At 38.8% G+C, this 19,284-nt stretch overlaps 1 protein-coding gene and 5 non-coding genes across 7 annotated transcripts; 4 read left to right on the top strand and 2 right to left on the bottom strand.

Annotated features, from left to right (window-relative positions):
* Positions 1–222: 222 nt before the first annotated feature.
* On the bottom strand, positions 223–17,973 carry appl2 (adaptor protein, phosphotyrosine interaction, PH domain and leucine zipper containing 2). Of its 2 annotated transcripts, none has more exons than XM_077517373.1 (21): positions 17,805–17,973; positions 16,241–16,339; positions 15,931–15,990; positions 15,777–15,848; positions 14,347–14,434; positions 13,131–13,172; positions 12,986–13,044; positions 12,742–12,888; positions 12,564–12,646; positions 11,705–11,857; positions 9,440–9,628; positions 9,314–9,356; positions 9,102–9,158; positions 8,905–8,999; positions 6,300–6,455; positions 6,092–6,144; positions 5,806–5,980; positions 4,437–4,473; positions 4,181–4,354; positions 4,055–4,102; positions 223–1,577 (listed from the first exon to the last, which is right to left on the bottom strand). In XM_077517373.1, exons 1-21 carry the CDS (start codon positions 17,859–17,861, stop codon positions 1,446–1,448), a joined length of 2,019 nt encoding a protein of 672 aa, XP_077373499.1. In that variant the 5' UTR covers positions 17,862–17,973; the 3' UTR covers positions 223–1,445. The 2 variants fall into 2 exon arrangements, with proteins under 2 accessions (XP_077373499.1, XP_077373500.1); XM_077517374.1 differs by lacking the exon at positions 17,805–17,973 and adding an exon at positions 17,060–17,476.
* trnag-ucc (transfer RNA glycine (anticodon UCC)) lies at positions 2,623–2,694 on the top strand. Its single transcript has one exon. It is a non-coding gene; the product is annotated as a tRNA-Gly (tRNA).
* Positions 7,849–7,920, bottom strand: trnag-ucc (transfer RNA glycine (anticodon UCC)). The gene has a single exon. It is a non-coding gene; the product is annotated as a tRNA-Gly (tRNA).
* trnan-guu (transfer RNA asparagine (anticodon GUU)) lies at positions 9,697–9,770 on the top strand. Its single transcript has one exon. It is a non-coding gene; the product is annotated as a tRNA-Asn (tRNA).
* On the top strand, positions 10,729–10,802 carry trnan-guu (transfer RNA asparagine (anticodon GUU)). The gene has a single exon. It is a non-coding gene; the product is annotated as a tRNA-Asn (tRNA).
* trnan-guu (transfer RNA asparagine (anticodon GUU)) lies at positions 11,368–11,441 on the top strand. The gene has a single exon. It is a non-coding gene; the product is annotated as a tRNA-Asn (tRNA).
* Positions 17,974–19,284: the final 1,311 nt, after the last annotated feature.

Genomic DNA, 19,284 nt, shown 5'->3' with positions numbered 1-19,284 from the left:
TATGCGGTTTGTATCAAATCTGTTGGCCCTCTGGCGGCCATTGCTGTCTAAGGGGCCCCAAGCAATTGCCTGCCTTGCCTAAAGGCAAACTATGGCTCTTTGATTCCCTTATATGACAGAAAATCAGTTGCTATAGACAATCACAACAAAACAGGTCTTATTTATACATTTATGAACCTTTTATGACTTTTGAATGATGTGCAAGACGATCACACACAAAACTGCAGATCTGATTGTTTTTAATCTGTCAACAGCACACAGGAGCTGACATGCAGATCATGTCGATGAGAGTTCTACAAAATAAAACAAACAATAAACAGGATATTACATCACAATCCAAATGTTTTCATTTCCCGGCGGTCTCATGCAAGCAAACTGTCGTCAAGTCCGACGATGCAAGGATGGAATGTTGAATTCATTCGTTAGTGCAATCTGAAAGCCTTCAAAGTTGAGTTTTATAACACAGACTAAACCCTTTTTTTCGTGTGCAAAATGTACATGAGTGAAGAATTTCAAGTACAGTGGTACCTTGACCTAAAGTCTTCCACACTTTTCCTGGTCCAAGCTTTTTTTCATCCAAATTCCCCCCACCCCCCCATGGTGTTGCCACGCCCCTTAAAGGCACACATCCAACACACAAATACATCACATAGTGTAATTACCTCTAAACCAGTTCACAATGTTTTTATCTACTTATGGAACGGATTAATGGCATTTCAATTCATTTCAATGGGAAAAAAATGATTTGATTTTTGAATGGATTGAATTAAACTCGTATGTCAAGGTACCACTGTCGTAAAATGTACACACAAGCAAGAAACAACATAAGTATTAAGTAAAAAATAAATGTAAACCTATGCAAAAGACTCGTCACCATTTGTTATCAAGTTGAGCTAATTAAGGACGCAATGTGAATTTTCATGAGATGCTTTAATTTCCAAATGGTACCACTAGGGGGTGTACAGCAGCTGATCCTGAAGGAGTGTAGTGTGTCTCCTGTACACTGGGTGGCAGTAGCTTGAATATTTTCTACTGTAGTCGCTGCTTTGGAGGTGCTTCACCTCAAGACCGTCAAGAAATTACAATTTTGTATGTACATTTGGTACGTCGTCGTACGTCAGCACCCTCTAGTGGTACGCAAATAATCACTGATTAAATAATCAAATGGCGCATATAAATTAGTGGGGGTTTTTTTTTGTTTTTAATCTAGTACATTTTTAGTTTACATAACTTTTGAGTACAATAAATTTCGACGTCAAAATGAGTCCAAACCGGATGGAACCGGAACCAGAATTGCAGCTCCGATTGGGGTGACATGTACAAGTCATGCGAAACAAATAAAAGATATCATCAATAAGGTGACACCTGGAAAGTACCATGTTGAGGTTCCAGCAATGGAAAAACATCTTGGGGTAAAATCCAGTCCTATTTTTTTTTTTTTTGGACTAGGCCTCCGACTCCAGGTCCTCTAGTCCGTCCCCGTCGGGCGTGTCGCTGCTCTCGGCGTCCAGCAGCAGAAATTTGCCGTCGTTGGTGAGCGGCATGTTCTTCATCAGCTGGGCCAGAGCCGCCGGGTCCTGGCAACAAAATCAAACAAACGTGACGCATAACACGGATGGGCGGATCCTTTTGCACGTACGCCGAGTGCAGTTTTGCTGGAATTTTTTTTTAAATTGTATTTATTTATTGTAATGTTTTGTTTTAGTTGTAATATTTTTAGCATTTGTTTTTGTTTTTAAATAATGGAGTATTTTTGTTTTGTTTTTAATAATTAAAAAGGTGGGGGTCAATAAAGGTGACAACACGGATGGGCGGATCCTTTTGCACGCATGCATCAGGGTCATCGTCGTTTTGGAATTTTCATTAGAATTTGTTTTTATTTTGTTTTGACTTGATTTTTAAATTCATTTAGCTTAGTGCAGATTTGCTGGAATTATTTTATTTTATTTTATCTATTTCTTTTAATATTTATATTAAATATTTCTTGCATAGTATTGTATTTATTTTTTTAATAATGGAGTATTTGTTTTTTATTTATTTTTATTTTTTATTTTTTTTGCTTTTTTTAATAATTAAAAAGGTGGGGGTCAATAAAGGTGACAACACGGTTGGGCGGATCCTTTTCAGGGTCATCAGAGTTTTGGAATTTTCATTAGAATTAATTTTTATTTTGTTTTGACGTGACTTTTAAATTCAGTTACCGGTAGCTTAGTGCGGATTTGCTGGAATTATTTATTTAAAAAAAATTTGGGTTAATTTTCTTTGAATGTTTTGTTTTAGTTCTAATATTTTTAGTACATATTTGCTTCTTTTTTTTAATAGAGTATTTGTCTTAGTTTTTTTTGTTTGTTTTGTTTTTAAGAATTAAAAAGGAGGGTGTCAATAAAGATTTGCGTTTGCCGAGAGTCGAACCCGGGCTTGGAAGGCAGCTATGCTCACCACTATACCACCAACGCGCTGCAAGCGCATCTGTGAAGTTTGGAAGAAGAGAAAGTCTGCAACATTCCACAGCAGCTGCATGAGAGGGAGAAACTCCTCAGCGTGACGTGGCAACTCCCAAATGCTCAATGACAAAAACAGCAGTCCAATACTTTTACCGCATTCCTGCTGTCCTTACACAGAGCGTTGGTGGTATAGTGGTGAGCATAGCTGCCTTCCAAGCAGTTGACCCGGGTTCGATTCCCGGCCAACGCAGAAAACTCTTTTCTCATGTTTTTCCACATTCTTGTTGTCTTCTTTTAAAGAGCAGTTGAACGCTTACTCGACTGCAAGTAGTCAGAAAGCTGTCGTCTGCAAATGTAGTAGATTAAAACTGTCTTCCCTATAAATGAATGCACTTCGAGGCATCTTAGATCTGAAAAATACTTTAGAAAATGACCTTGGAAAAAAAAGATTAGCGTAAAATTAAATTGTAAATTTGCGTGGAAATTGTTCATCCATAGTTTTTAATAAGGAAAATATTAGTACATAATAAAATACAATTAAAAAAAAAAAAACTAGCAGAGGCATGGTTGATAGCGTGATCATTTCCTTGGAGACACTTTAGGACCCACTTTTTTTCCTTGGCTATTAGTTCGTGTTTTTTTTTTGTTTTTTTTAATGTATTTATTTTTATTTACATTTTTAGTTGTTTTTAAATTATTTGTAATGTATCGTTTTATTTTACTTAATGTATTTTAGTATTTTATTGACAGTTTATTTTTTATTTTTATAGTTGGTTTTACCAGATTTTGTGTATGATAGTGTGCGGATCTCAATGTGCAGCACTTTAGAAACACTTGTTTATAAAATGTGCTACAGAAATAAAGTGAATTGGATTGGATTGAAAAAAATACATACATGACAAAATACATTAATAAATAAATAAATAAATAAATATTTCAAAGTTCAAGTATACCTATTTTTGGATGAGCAGTCCAAATAATAAAGTTAACTCATTTGCTCCCAAAAACGTATAAATACGTTCTGTTTTAAATGTATTTAGTGTCCCAAGACGTAATTATATGTTTTTTTATGTTGTTGTTTTTTTTATGCTTGAGCATGCAAAAAGACTTTGTGGTAGCCTCTCAACTACACAGAACTGGTGAAAAAAAATTGTAGTAATTACAAAAACGGCCAGCAGGTGGCAGCAGAGTATAATAGGTCAACCAGAGCCATGATGAAAACAAGCTGTTTCCCCACAATTCTAAGATTTGTGACATAGCTAATTGCAGCAAAACAGAAACAGATAGAAATATACTTTTTTTTTCGTCATGAAAGAAGAGACTCTAATCTTTCTTTTGGTAGGTTCCATGTTTTTATAACAATAATCAAAAAACAGTCAAAATCCAGTAAAACAGCCGGGAGCGAAGAGAATTGCTTCACTCAAAATGGCTGGGAGTGAATGAGTTAACGTCTGAAATGATGAATTTCCAATCTTCGCTGCAGTCGTTTTTATCATCAATGTGCACTACTTTCCTCTTGAATGCAAGAAATAGGACCAAAGTGGTGGTACTAGATTATGCCCAACGTGTGTTCATCTTCATTGGACGACGTACAGTTGTCACAAACTCACCTTCTTTGCCTCCGTGATATCCTTCGCCAAACTCATGGTGTAGCATATCTGCGGTCAAAGCAGATAATGTGATATTTCAGCAAGGGATCATTATGAAGATTCAAAATGGCGTAACTCAGGTGTCACCTTCTCTCCCTCTGTGTTGCTCTCAAAGACAAACGCGGTAAAGGAGGGCTCGCCGCCTTCGTCGTCGTCTCCGCCGCCGCCGCCGCCGCTCCAGGCGCGGCCCTCCACCACCAAGCCCATCAGTCTGCTGTTCTCCTGGTGGGCGGCAAATTGACACACCTCCCCCAGCTGGAACTGGAAAGAGGACCCAACCATGTCGTCATGGCAACGTCCACGACAGGCTTGGAAGAAAATGCCAACTCGTCACTTTGCTTACACTTATTCTTGTGACTTGAGTCTGAGGGTCGATCAGCCTATTAAAAACGTACAAAAAAATAAAAAATAAAAAAAAATAAAGAGAGAAACGTGATCATTTGCCAACGTTCAACTAAACATGTCACACAACAAAAGGTAGCAATGAAGATTAAACAATTCAATGGATAAATTAATTTCTGGAAATGCACATTTTTTTATTATAAGGTCAAATTAAGTGCCGGATAATGAAAAAGAAGTCATTTTATTTCAGTATATTATAAACGTTAGAATTCTTGAAAGTCTGAAACTGCTTATTTTTACTTTTTAAGGTATTTGAATTTGATTTAAGTTTTTTGAGTGCTTTACAATCTTGAAAATGCACTTTTTAATATTGTAAGGTACTTAAATTTTATACACTGTATTTTTTAAACGATTTATTTATTTGATTTATTTATTTTTCTTTCTAGAGAATTTTATTTTTTTTTTTACTTTAAATTCTGAGAATTTTTATTTTTTATGATAAGTTACTTGAATGTACATATAATGTACATGTACTTTTTGTGTCTCTCTTATTCTTCTCATGAAACTTTTTTGACTTTTTAAATGGAGGTAATTAAACTTTTTAATTTTTTTATTTTTTTTGGGTGTGATTTAAATTGCAAAAATGTTTTTTTGTTTTTTGTTTTTTTATTATAAAAAAGTTTTAGAAAGTGTTTTTGCAAGTTTTGAGTTCTTAAAAATATTATTATTATTATTATTTGGTTTGTATTTACCGGTATTTATTTTTATTCTTTGAGATTGTGGAGGGATTTATTTTCCTTTATTATTTAATTTAGATTTTTTTCTGCTACAAGCCAAACGCCATTTTCTATCATTTTACGTGACAAAACTTGAAATGACTGCACAACTGCTTTCTCATCCATTGAGAGTTGTCTTGCGTCATAGCTCCACCTAGTGTGTGAATTGGCAAATTACACTGCCCCGTTGTAGTGACAAGAAAATGTATTTAAAAAAAAAAAAAAAAAAGATCAGAGCGTTTTTGTTAATCCCGCACTTTTCTTTTCAAGGCCACGGTGAAGGTCACCCAACCACCAAATGCTTTGTGAGTAGTTTTTGCCAATTTTTTTTAACAGTGCATTCAAATATTGGAGTTGTTTTTGTCTAAAATACAAAAGTGCACTTGAAGTGAACTTATAAATGGGCCACAAGTCTTTCACAATGTCTGTTGGATCGACCAGTTCTGCATTGCAAGTGAAAATCTGTTGTCTATTGCTTTACAATGATAAATAGCGTTTCAATAAAATGAAAGACTATTAAAAAAAGAAATTCAGTGCATTTAGCAACATGAATGTTTCTCTGCATGCAATCTGATTGGACACATCCTTCCTTACCTTAGCTTGCTGCTTGTCACCATCAGGTGCGACTCGGTGGTCCTGAAGATGTTGTGGATGGCCCGGGCGGCAAGCACCTGCCTCATGGCCTCGTAGATCACCTCCTGGTTGTCGCCGCAGCGCACCGCCATGGAGCCCAGGAAGCGCACGGCGAACACCTGCTGCAACAGGGAGTCTACGTAACCCCCCCGTCCAAGATAGGAAAACTCAGGCAGGTTTGTGTACAGGATGTGCACCAGAAAAAAAGAGCTCCAATTACGTGAGAGTGAAAGCTGAAAATGTTTACCGTCGCTTTCGTGGGAACACTCGTCATCCGTTTCACCAAACGGATTTGTGCGCCTGCCAGGAAGGAAAAACATCATGATTACGGCCCTTCACTGACCCATTAGGAGGCATCATGGCCTCCTGGAAATGACAATAATAAGCCAGTAAGAGTCCAACACGCAGGAAATGAGTCAACCTCCTCCTTGTTTATCAAACGAGCGAGCACTCACTTCCCGTCCACCCTGTTCTGGTCCTGGAATTCGGAGGCCGGCAGAACGATATCGAACTGGATGGGTGTCCCAGGGGCGATCAGGTCTTCCGGCTCCGGACCGGCTCCGGACTTCTGGGATGCGGTGCTAGTGGAGTAGACGCCACCCGGCTTCGCCCTACAATGGATGGCATCATTTTGGGGTGAAATCATGCAACCAATACTTCATTAACTCATTTGCTCCCAAAAACCTATAAATACGTTCTATGTTAAATGTTTCAAGTGTCCCAAAGACGTATTTATATGTTTTTTTGTTTTTTGTTTTATGCTAGAGTCTACAGTAGACTCTCAACTGCTAATAACGGTTGAAGAAATGTTAGTTATTACACAATCGGCCACCAGGTGGCAGCAGAGCAAAGGAGATCAACCAGAGCCATGTTGGAAAAGAAGCTCAATTACTCACAATTCTAAATAGATTTGTGAATAATGATAAAACTTAGCTATATTCTAATGCTAATTGCTGCGAAACGGAAACATATAGAATATACTTTTTTTTCCTGATGAAAGAAGAGACTTTAATCTTTCTTTTGATAGGTTCCATGTTCTTATAGCAATAGAACACAATATTCTGTGGGCCTTGCAAAATCAGTCAAAATCCGTAAAACAGTGAAGGGGATTGCTTCTATGAAAATGGCTGCGAGTGAATGAGTTAATAGGTCGTACAAATAAGTAAGCCAGTAGTTAAACCTCCCTACTTTGTCTTACAGGTATTTGGTCTATCATTGAGTTAAGCAAAAAAAAATAAAAAATACTGTTTCTAAACCCTAACAACATTGTATCAGCAGTAAGGAATGTTTACAACCAGCTGTGAGAGTTAGCATGTCTACAATTGGTGTCATTAATACGATAAAGTCTCGACTTCACTGAAGCAGAAAACACGCTAAGCTAGCTTGCTAGCTAGCTAGCATGGCTAACAGCTCATTTCCACTTTGATGTTACTTCACAAACTAGCAGAAAAATAGCTACTCATTTATGTTTAGCAATGTACGTACTGTGTGCAAAATGTAGAACATTTTTTATTGGTTATCCAAACATTCCAAAGTAATACATTTGAAAGGTGTAAATACAATCCTGCGAAATATTGAAAACGCAGTGTTTTTGCTCAAGGTAATCATACTGTCAGAATCTGATACAGGCCAGACGACGCTGAGTAACTGACGTAAAGTGCTTGATAACATTTATTTGCGTATGCAATTTATATTGAATTTCCTGTTTTGCTCATCCAGTAAGGAACAGTCAGATGTTTTCTTATTGGCAATCCAATTTCCAATTGAACATAATTATCACTCTTATTCCCTTTGCATCACAAGTTGCCTTCTGTGGTAACGACCAAAAAGAATCACACACAAAATAAATAAGAAACGTGAAGACACCCATTCAAGTTCATCAGTTGTTATTAAAAGTGTCTTTAAACCAATTTTACATCTTTTCAAAATGGAAAACCAAAATAGATTTGCGATGATAAATCCTGAAAAAGATATAATCAGGGGAGGGGGAAAAAAAAAGTAAAATGCATTGGCCGGGAATCGAACCCGGGTCAACTGCTTGGAAGGCAGCTATGCTAACCACTATACCACCAACGCTATGTGAGAGCATGTCTGGAATATTCCACAGAAGGGGAGGGAAGTCCAGTTAAAGCTTAAACGAAAGCTGCTGGATTGTAAAGGAGGACTGAAAATCAAATAGTTCATCATAAACAATGAAGTTGTGTCATTGTTTAAAACTATTTGCAAATGCTTTTCCACTTATATTCAGTTGATTGCACGACAAAGACAATATAATGTTCACAGTAATAAAATGCCTTTTTTTGCACCATTTTTCGCTCATTTATAATCATTATATTCTGTTTTTATTTATGCTTGTATTTTGTTGGTTGGGCAGTATTTAATGCTGCAATGACATCATCACAGAGGTTCATGCTTACTACACGATGAAAGTCAAATGTTCTTGTCAGACCTTATTTTTTAAATTGTATTTGATGGATTGTGGTGATGGTGATGATAGTGGTCCTGACTTTTTTTTCCCACCTTTACAATGGCCCAATGAAAATATTAAAAACAAATGATACGAGCGAAAAAGGGTCCGGATATCAACGGACCTGTCAGTAGGGGTGTTAAAAAAAATCGATTCGGCAATATATCGCGATACTACATCACGCAATTCTCGAATCGATTCAATAAGCGGCTGAATCGATTTTTAAACTTCCCTTTTTAATGGAAAAATATTCAACAAAACGTCTTACTTCGGGTTAGGGTTCACACCTTAAGCATAGAAGATGTCATTTTAATGGAACATTAAGCCTTAATATTTTATTTCAATGCTGTTCAAACATGAAACAGATTACAACCTGTATAAGACTGAAGTTTCAGATAAATAAATAATACATTTTCATACAAATCTTAGACTGTACAAGCTTACTGATTAGTATTTTCTAAATTTGAATTTCAAATAATCGCAACAATCGACTTATAAATTCGTATCATGATTAATCGGTATCGAATCGAATCGTGACCTGTGAATCGTGATACGAATCGAATCGTCAGATACTAGGCAATTCACACCCCTACCTGTCAGGGTCGGGTGAGCCTTCCTGCCTCTTTTCAAAGCTGGTGACGGGGGTGACGGCCTGGATGGCCGTTTGGTTCAATCGGATGGCCACAGCCTGGTGACAAAACAGCCGAAATGTGTAAGAAAATCAAAACACATACATGACATGGACAAAAAGCTGGAGTGGATGTTGCAGTACGCGCACAGCTTCGATTACCTCTGGGTTGTCGGTCAGGTAGATCTGTCTGGAGATGTTGTTCACAGTGCAAATCCACTGAGGGGGAAACACGAGAGATGACAATTGCACGTCCACGAGATCATCTCCTCATTGTACTACTACATTAAACACGTCCATGTCACTTATCAGTAGTCGTGCACTAACATGAGCAACACAGAAACAGCAATGAAAACGAGATCCGCGATTCTTACTTCTTCATATTCCTTCTTGCTCTCCGCTTGTAGAATCATTGAGCTGAAGACAAAAAATATAAAAAAATAAAATTTTAAATAGAACAATAAACGTGTGCGTGGTCGTGCGAGGGTGAACATGCGTACGCTTTTCCAGAGGGGGAGGTGATTTGGAAGCAGTAGTGTCTGTCTTCGCACTCGATGGCCATGACGGAGCTGTTGTCCAGGTCCAGCACCATGCCCCCCGCCACAGCCCCCCTTGGCTGGCACATGAGGTTGCCCCCCTGCGTGAAGAAGTACAGGCGGTCCCATGCTGTGGTCACCAGGCCGGTTTTACTGGACAGAGGGTAGATCAGGTTTGAGATGTGGCTCAGTCGAGTCGAGTCTAAAAACGAGGGGAACGTGTCTCTGTGGCGCAATCGGTTAGCGCGTTCGGCTGTTAACTGAAAGGTTGGTGGTTCGAGCCCACCCAAGGACGTTTGCAAGACTTGGGTTTAGGAATTAATTTGAAATGCCCCATATAAATGTGTATGTGATTAAGTTTATGCTGTGTGTGAAGTCAAAGCACAAAAATCAACCACTTTTTCAGAATAAAATTGAAGGACGTAGTCAGTTCACTTAACCTGCACATAAGGCTAGTTCTAGATTAACTCATTAGCTCCCAAAAACGTATAAATACGTCATATTTTAAATGTTTTAAGTGCCCCAAAGACGTATTTATACGCTTTTTGTTGTTTTTTTATGCCAGAGCATAGAGAAGGCTTTGATGCAGTCTCTCTACTGCAGAAAATGGTTGAGTGGCAGCAGAGTATAAGAGATCAACCAGGCCATGTTAAAACTCCCACCGTTTTCCCACAGTTCTAAGCAGAATTGTGAAAAACGATGAAACTTAGCTATGTTATGCTATGCTATTGCTAATTGCTGCACAGCGGAAACAAATAGGAATGTACTTTTTTTCCCTGATAAAAGAAGAGACTCTAATCTCTCTTTTGGTATGTTCCATATTTTTATAGCAACAGAACATAATATTTCGCGGGCCTTGAAAAATCAGTCAAAATCCAGGAAAACACTTAAGTGAAAATGGTTGGGAGTGAATGAGTTAATAGATATTTTTGTCCAGGATTTATTGGAATGTCTTTTTTAGATATGGATAAAAAAAAAAAAAGTCTCAGGCTAGTCCTAGTCTTGAGTTAAATAATCTTCTGTTTTGAAGAAATCAAGATCTAAATTAGGACATCAATAAAGCATGGCCAAGGCCGCATTTAACTTCAGAGACTCATAGATAAGTGTCAGTCTTCTTCACAAGCGTCTGTGTCAGCCGAGTGTATGCGAAGAATTGAACCACGTTGCCTTTTCTGTTCAACCTCAAAGTGCTATTCGCTGGACATTGTCAGCTCATTCAGATTTTAAGAACAGGACCACAATGAAGCCCACACGTCTCTGTGGCGCAATCGGTTAGCGCTTTCGGCTGTTAACCGAAAGGTTGGTGGTTCAAGCCCACCCAGGGACGACTTTGTGCTGTTTTGACAGCTGGACTTTCACCTTTTTCACACCGCAGGACGCAGCATGCAGTGGGCAAAACCGTTTAAGTGGTGAGGGGAGAGCCCCACCCCGGACAGGATGTGACATGCTCAGCCTGAAATGTACTTTGAAGCAGTCGTAGTGGAACTGTAGCACCAGTCCCTCTATATTTCCTATTCTATAATTTTTTTATTTTTTTTTGGTGAAATGCCCTTATTTTGATTCACCATGTATTGGCCTTCATTACTAATCTTCTCATGACATCAGCAGCATGTCTGTATGGTGCAATCGGTTAGCATGTTTGGCTGTTCAGTGAAATGTTGGTGGTTTAAGCTGACTAACTTTTTGATGGCAGGACTTCAAACTTTGGATTCAATTTGTAACATCATTCTTTCTTAAAAGCCTCCGTGAGTCAGCCATGCGACGACTTGAACCTCATGCTGCTTCTCAGTTTGACCTCAAAGCACAGTCAATTCAATCCTTCAGCTATAATTATGCGTGCGGAATTGTCAGCTCACCAGACTTTAAGAGCAGGTCCAAATGTAAGGAAGTAAGTCTCTGTGGCGCAATTGGTTAGCGCGTTCGGCTGTTAACCGAAAGGTTGGTGGTTCGAGCCCACCCAGGGACGGCTTTTTGTTGTTGTTTTTTAATAGCAGCGGTTTTGGATCTAATTTAAAGACACCTTTGTCATTTTTTTTTATTTTTTATTCCCGAAGCCTTTAAGAGCAAGCTCATCACAATGCAGCACACCTCTGTGGCACATTCGGCTGCAACCAATAGCTATTATTGGTATTCAGAGCTGTTGAGGTACCTTTGGGCAAGGAACAGAACAAAAGCAAACATTTTTGGTTTTCCAAACACCCCCGTGGACGTGTACCGAACGATTCGTACTTCCTGATGTTGAGGAAGCCGGCCTTCTGGACGAGCGTGCGATTGACGGGCTCGGTGTCCTTGTCGAGGATGTAGACCGAGTCGTCCACGGACAGGAGCTCCTTCTGCGACACGCGCATGGCCTCCGCCTCCACATCCAGTTGAGCCTGGATGCTAAACAGAACACATATATTTAAGAGCCAAAACCGAGTAGGGCTGGGTTTAAAAAAAGAAAAAAGAAAATTTTTCCGCCATATATTCTTCTTCTTCAATTGGAATTATGAAAATATTCATTCTGTCCTTGCCGACGTCAATGTTTGTGTAACAGTTAGTGATTATAACACGTGTTACTTTCGTTAATAATCATTTGACCAGTTACTGCCTCCGCAAAATTTCCTTTGGAATTTCATGTGTGGAGTTTTTATCATGTCCTTAACATTTAAGAAGAATTGATATGCCATAATAAATTGATATTGGTTGAATTATAAAGGGGATTGAATCAAATTTGAAAAAAAAAAAAATCAAAATCGAATCAATTGAGGAAATTAGAACCGATACCCAGCCGTAATGACAAGTCTTTTTTTTTTTTTAAATATATTTTGTTTAATTATTTAAAAACAGATTGCCATTGTTTTCAATAATGTATTGTCACGCTGTATTTTTATTTTATTATGAAATAATTAAAACTTTGTTGTGCTGAGATTAAGGTTGTCTCTGTTTAGTGTTATTGTATTTCATGTTTGTTTTTTGTTTTTGTTTTTTGTCTTTTATGTCTGGTCGTCATGATTGCATTATTTGTGTGGGACCCCCTCGTAAATGAGATGTTGCATCTAATGGGGCTTATCCCACAATAATAAAAACAAACAAACATAATCTTTACTTTTGTGTCATGTTGGACACAGAAGAGAGAAAGTTGTCCAACTTCTTTGACACCAACTCGAGGCCTTTCTTGAAGAAGAGGACCTAAGAAAGGACAGTGAGCGCAACCCTAATTTTTCAGAACGGCAGCTCAGAATATTCACAGACAACCTATTTACAATCCATCCACGCTTGAGTACCTGTGCCTGCGTGTAGCCAAGCATGGGTTCCAACATGGCCACCCTCTTGCGGTACTGCAGGGCATTGAGGGCACAGTAATACTGCAGCGACGCCTGGTGCTGCTTCCTGCGAGTGTACGCCACCTCTTTCACCAGGTCGGCCTTCAGCTGTTCACCGAGGGGGATTGATTGCCTTTATTTGGCTTGCAAATGAGAGAACTGCGGGCCCATTAGAGATGAATCGAGGAAGGGGGTGAACGAGTACCTTTTCATTCTCCCTCTTTTTGGGCAAGCGGCTGTACTTGACCATGGCGGCCTCGTGCTCTGCATAAGGAGACGATATATCAATGACACGCAGACGAGAGAGTAACGGCAAAGTGCTCATTTTTGGATGTGATTTGTGGACTTGCCATCGGTGGCGATGGCATATATTTCCTTCAGCGTGCTGATCTCTGCAAAAACAGCCAAAGTCACTTCACAATGTCCACGTTGGAGGGGAATATTGCAAGGCAGGAGGCAAAATAGGATGCTACTTTAATGTGATTTGATAATGGTACAACCAGCTGGACATCTGTTTATTCAAAGCTCCTGACTGGAGATACAAAATGGGAAGCGCATGACATGGACAAAAGTATTCGGACAGTTTGTAATTTACTCAGGAAGTAAAAAGGGAAGTGAAAAGCTTTTTTTCCCAGATTTTGGAGTGAGCACGGGAATTTTTGTTCCTAATTGTCCAAAATGTGCTGCTAAGATAAACGTGACATTTACTACAGAGAATTTTGTCAATAGAGTGGAAATATGTTCATAAAAAAAAATAATGAAATTTAAGCACGACTAGTCTGCTGCCACCTCAACGGGCTGCCACAGATAACAGAAAGTAATTATAGATGAGATTCAATTTTGATGTGGCTCCATCTCAAGAGGAACAGTTGCCAATTTTGCACTATGACCTTTTCCAAAAATACTGGAAATTTTTTAATATTTTTTTATTCTATTTATTTATTTTTATACAGGAAGTGGAAATGGAAGAAAATTAGGAGGAATGCACATCAGCTTCCATTTTTCAGGGAATCCATCCATCCATTTTCTTAACCGCTTATTCCTCACAAGGGTCGCGGGGGGTGCTGGAGCCTATCTCAGCTGGCTTCGGGCAGTAGGTGGGGTACACCCGGGACTGGTTGCCAGCCAATCGCAGGGCACACAGAGACGAACAACTATCCACACCCACAAGCACACCTAGGGACAATTCGGAGCACCCAATTAACCTGCCTGTATGTCTTTGGAATGTGGGAGGAGACCGGAGTGTCCGGAGAAGACCCACACAGGCACGGGGAGAACATGCAAACTCCACCCAGGAGGGCCGGAGCCTGGAATCGAACTCGAGTCCTCAGAACGGGGAGGCGGATGTGCTAACCAGCCGTGCTGCCCCGGGGAATACATTTCTACTGGATATTTGGGTGTCCATTTATGGACCAAAATTCGGTCCACAATTGTCCCAAATGTCTTGCTAAGATGACGACAAAAAGAAAAAGAAAAATAAGACTCACTGACTGACATTTATATTCCAAGAATTGTTCATGTGGTGTTTCATGCAAATCAGCGTTATGAGCGTGTGCGTGCGTCTACCCGTAAGTTCTTTTTCTCTGAACTGGATCAAGGGGAAGACCATGGTGTCCGCCATCTGGTTGGCGAGCTCCAAGTGCAGCGAGTTCAGCTGGATGACGTTGAACAGAAAGTGATGTGAAGGATAAAAACACACGCACGCACAAAGAAAGGCAAACGTGACAAGAAACTTCAAGGCCAATCATCTTGAGCGAGTCCACTTAACACAAAGCGCTTACCGAGGAAAGTTTGTTACAATAACAACTTTCCAAAAGCTTCCTGCACTGCATATAGAACAATAACGGCATCATTAATCCTCTGCGCTTATCTAAAAGCAGGCACTCTATCAATGCAGCAAGAGCTAAAGTTCACCAGATTAGCTGCAGTGGTGGCACTAATTGAAGCTTAGAAATGACACTTTGCACACTGTGTTAGCAAGTTCTATGCTTGTGTGCGTTTTGAAAGCATGGCACTAACAAAAACACAAACCCTGTTCCACAAACTAGTAAACTAGATGAGAGACTTTTTGATATCCATCTCATTAAGGACTTATGTAAATTTTGTTGGATCCCTTTGACAAAGGCAATTTTACCAAAGCTAGCAAGTTAGAGTTAGTGTTACATTTCTATGTGGCTGAGTGACAATCTTTTACCTCATTTTCCTTGGGTGATGTATTTAAACGTTAACAAGTTAATTAAGCTTTGAGCCTTTGATTGTTTTTGCTTGTTTAAATAACTTACTTAAAAGGTGACTACTAATAATAATGAAAAAATAATTGTTTTGTTATATTTTAGTAACTTTTTGTCATCTGCAATGTCATTTAAATTTTAAAAAATAGTTAATATGATTAATTAACTCATTCACTCGCAGCCATTTTCACTGAAGCTGGACTTTACTGGATTTTGACTGAGTTTGCAAGGCCCACAAAATATTCTGCTATTGATATAAAAACATTGAACCTACCAAAAGAAAGATTAGAATCTCTCTCTTATCAGGATTTTTAAAATTTTATTTCTATCTATTTCTGTTTTGGAGCAATTAGCATTACAATATAGCTTAGTTTCATCATTATTCCCAAATCGGTTTAAAAAAATGTGGAAAAGAGCCTTTTGCAACATGGCCCTGGTTGTTCTCTTATACTCCGCTGCCACCTGCTGGTGGTTTTTGTAATAACCACCATTGCTTCAATCATTCTCTTCAGTTCAGAGGCTGCATCAAAGCATTCTGTATCATCTAGCATAAAAAAACAAACAAACATAAAAACGTATAAATACGTCTTTGGGAGCATGGTAATATTTAAAATAGAACATATTTATACGTGTTTGGAAGCAAATGAGTTAATGTATTCTATTATAAAATGCATATCTTTTTTTAATAATTAAAAAAGTAATCATTAATGAGACTAAGAAGAAACAGGAATGGATTGTAAATGCAAACTTTCATACTGGTCTCACCTCGTCCACTGTATTGGCAAAGTTCTGCAGCGTGGAGACGACTTCTTCATCACCTTTGCCGAGGGCAAAATTCTTAAAAACGAGAAATAAAGAGTTTGACACATTCATGTTGATTACATTCTATTGGATTTTGTGTCCATTATGGCGTACTTACTTTCTTTTCATAGGCGAGAAGCTGCCGTGAGAGCTGCTCTGTGGCCAAACCCATCTCACTCTTTTTAAGGGGAGTAAACAAAGACAGAAAGTATCACAACTGCGGATTTTTGCCTCAAGGACACCCATTATATTAGGCACACCCACACATTGTTATGTGATTCGTTAGAAAGGCTCTTTTTACAGACAATAATGTCCATTTTTGATGAATGGCATTCTTGCTTTCCCTTTCAAAGATAACACATAATGCATTCCATCTTTTTTCGATTGGCTGTGCCTAATGTGGTGACCAGGACGCTGAACGTCGGTACCTGGGCTCCGTAGACACGCTGCATGGACTGCAGCAGCTGGTTGGTGTAGTCAGTGAGGTTCGCCGCATCCTCCTCAAACACACTGAGCAAGGAACGAGTCTGCGGGGGTTGGAAAAAAATATTTTACTGCAAGTGGACACTTTATTAGGTACAACTTGTTTCACAACATGTTGGATTGTAGTTATGGCGTTAGGAATGTACTCTAATACTTGACTCCGCCCATTCAGTAAACCTAATGAAAATTTTAGAAAGAGCTCTCAATATGATGCAGGACAACACTGAAAATGAAAAACAAAACAATAATCATTAACTTTCAGCAGCACTTGCTCACAGCAGACTCAAGGGTGGGCTTGCCTGGAGCCTAATGAGGACAAGAGCAACAGAAAATAGATGGATGGTTCTGGAAAGGTGAGAGGGCAAAAGCAATGATATAGGCGGCGCCATTGCATAGAATGGTGCCGACTTTCCTGCAGGCTTGCAATGCAAAAACGACAGGATGTCTGTGTACTTAAACGGTTATGACGAGGCAAAACAAAGGGCAACACACCCAGGGATGAAAGTCTCTACGGTAGTAAGCAAGGAGATCAAGGAAACCTACAAGTAACTTTAAATATGTGCTATGTCAGATAAGCCTCATATAGACCACACTCCATTCTTTCATCCAGCCCAACAAGCTTTTACATTATCAAGCGTCCTGCAATATTTGTCGCATGAATTGACCTTTTTTAAATCGCCAATGTATTCATTCATTTATCATTTGCCTTGTATTTATTTATACAGCTGATTGAATTATTGCCAACATATGCCAAGCTTACTTACCTAATATGTAACTACGTACACATTTTAAGTTGAACTCAAAAATTGACCTGATCTGGCCTTTTAACTTCCATTCTTTGACAACATGCAAAGTGCATGAGAAGAAATGAGCCTCCAGCACGAGTTGCACTTAAGAAAACCATTAAGAGTCCTTAAGAGTCCCGAGAAACCCCCTGCATGATTAAAGCATGACATGTGCATAATAATAATAATAATAATAACAACAACAGCATGTGAGGCCAAGGGTACAATTACCACTGAGATGTTATGACTTATCAACCTCTAATCCAAAAACACACATTAACCAGTGACAGCACCTTATAACGTTTTTTTGCTGACTGGTCGAAACAATAAAGGAAACAATTCCACACTCAGAAGCAAATTAATCATATTTTGGCACCAGTAAGACCAATAAATTGCAGCAATAAGTCGTTGTGGTTGAGCTATTACACGTCATTACGTGGGATTCGTATGTTAGCCCTCAACCAACCAACAACAGGCGTCAACTGTATGACACACTCCGTATTTGCTACGGCAAATGCACTAAGGAATGTCATTTAGAGCGAAAGGGGTGATTATGGGGTGTTTTATATCGCCATTGTAGCAGTATAACGACAGGGTGCTGTCATTAGACTACAAAACAAGAGCTTCCGTTGCTAGTTAGCTAACTAGCATCGTTCATTATTGTTGGTCACGTTGTGGCGTATGTTGGACGAAAAAGGGGATTAAAAAAACAACACAGACTTACCTGAGGACTGTCCTGCAAAGCGTCCTCCAGGAGTAGTTTGTGGTGTACGGCCGGCATCTTGTGAGCGGCGGCGAAGAGACGAATAATGAAAGGTTTGAATTATTAAGCACGTTGGACTCGATTTCCCAGAGTTCTCTACGCGGGTGAGCCGGAAGTAGACGTGCTTGTCGGCGCTGTCAAGAGAGTTTTTAACGTTTCTTTAATTAACAATCTGTCACCGACATATATAAACAACACACAGGAGTAAAATAACAATAATGATAATAAATAAATCTAAATATTTGTTTTTTAATGTAAGCTGTTCTAAATAAAAATTAATACAAATTGTGGGTGGGGGTCAAAAACACAAAGAAGTGGGCATTGACTGAGCAAATTTACATTTGTTAATATACAAGAAATCTAAGATTAATCAAATAGTATTTTTATGTGTCATAATTTTAAAATATAAACCAGAAAGGAGGTTGCAGTTTCCCGAATTTAAGTTAGAAACAGCGGCATCAAGTGGTAAAAGGAGCACTAGCACGGTCCACGAACACCTTGTAGGGTCACGTGGAAATATGTAGTAAGCACTTCCAAAATAATAAGCAACGCAAGTTCAACTACCTAATTTCAATTCGGCTGTAAGTATTTGTTTTAAAACGAATTTCAGTATAATTAATATTCAGATTATGTGAAATAGGCTGCATTTTAGTTCAAACTGCATAATATTACAGTGCTACTGTGGCTTACAATAATATTAAATACGGTAGCTATATTCTTTGGGAATAAAAGTACTGTCTCCTTTTAGATGAACATTTGTGCCCTGAAAAAAGTACTTAATTTTCTCGAAAAAAATAAGCAAATGATATATGTTAGTCCAATACATTTTAATCATGTGCAACCAGTGTAAATGTTCAAATTGTGGAAATTCAAAGGATGTTTTTCCACAGTATACAAAGCCAATTAAAAGAAAGGTGGGAGCAGATTGAGTTAACAGCTAATTTGCATCTTTGGTCCCTGCATGGGCAGGCAACGACAGAATAATACACAACTTCCATCATTGTGATTACAATAAATAGAGTATAAGCACATTAGAGTGGCTAAGTTTTTTTTTTGGGGTGGTTACTTGGTGTAAAAAGTTTGAGATTCACTGCGTAAGATATTAGCTAGGAGGCACAAAATGAGTTATAGTGCCTTTAACTGTTAACAGAAGCACACTGTTGAACAATTTCTTGGAAACCATGGAGAAAAGCAGCACTCTTTGCATAATCAGAGACGTTTTGGACCTCAATGGTGACCTCAACATATAATTACAATGGAAATGCAAGCAGGGTAGCCAATGACATAGAACGAAGACAAGTCTCGACAAGCAGCAACAAACACAGCCTGGGCTGGAGCGCCCTTCTTTCCTCTCTCCCCAGCGGACGGCTTGGTGCTTTAATTGGTTACGTGGTGGTTCCGAATCAGATGACTGTGATGATTAGGTATTTGCTAGCGTGGC

This window comes from Festucalex cinctus, chromosome 3 (assembly GCF_051991245.1).
Source record: "Festucalex cinctus isolate MCC-2025b chromosome 3, RoL_Fcin_1.0, whole genome shotgun sequence".
NCBI classification, from domain to species: Eukaryota; Metazoa; Chordata; class Actinopteri; order Syngnathiformes; family Syngnathidae; genus Festucalex; species Festucalex cinctus.
This window is presented reverse-complemented; position numbering and strand designations above follow the sequence as displayed.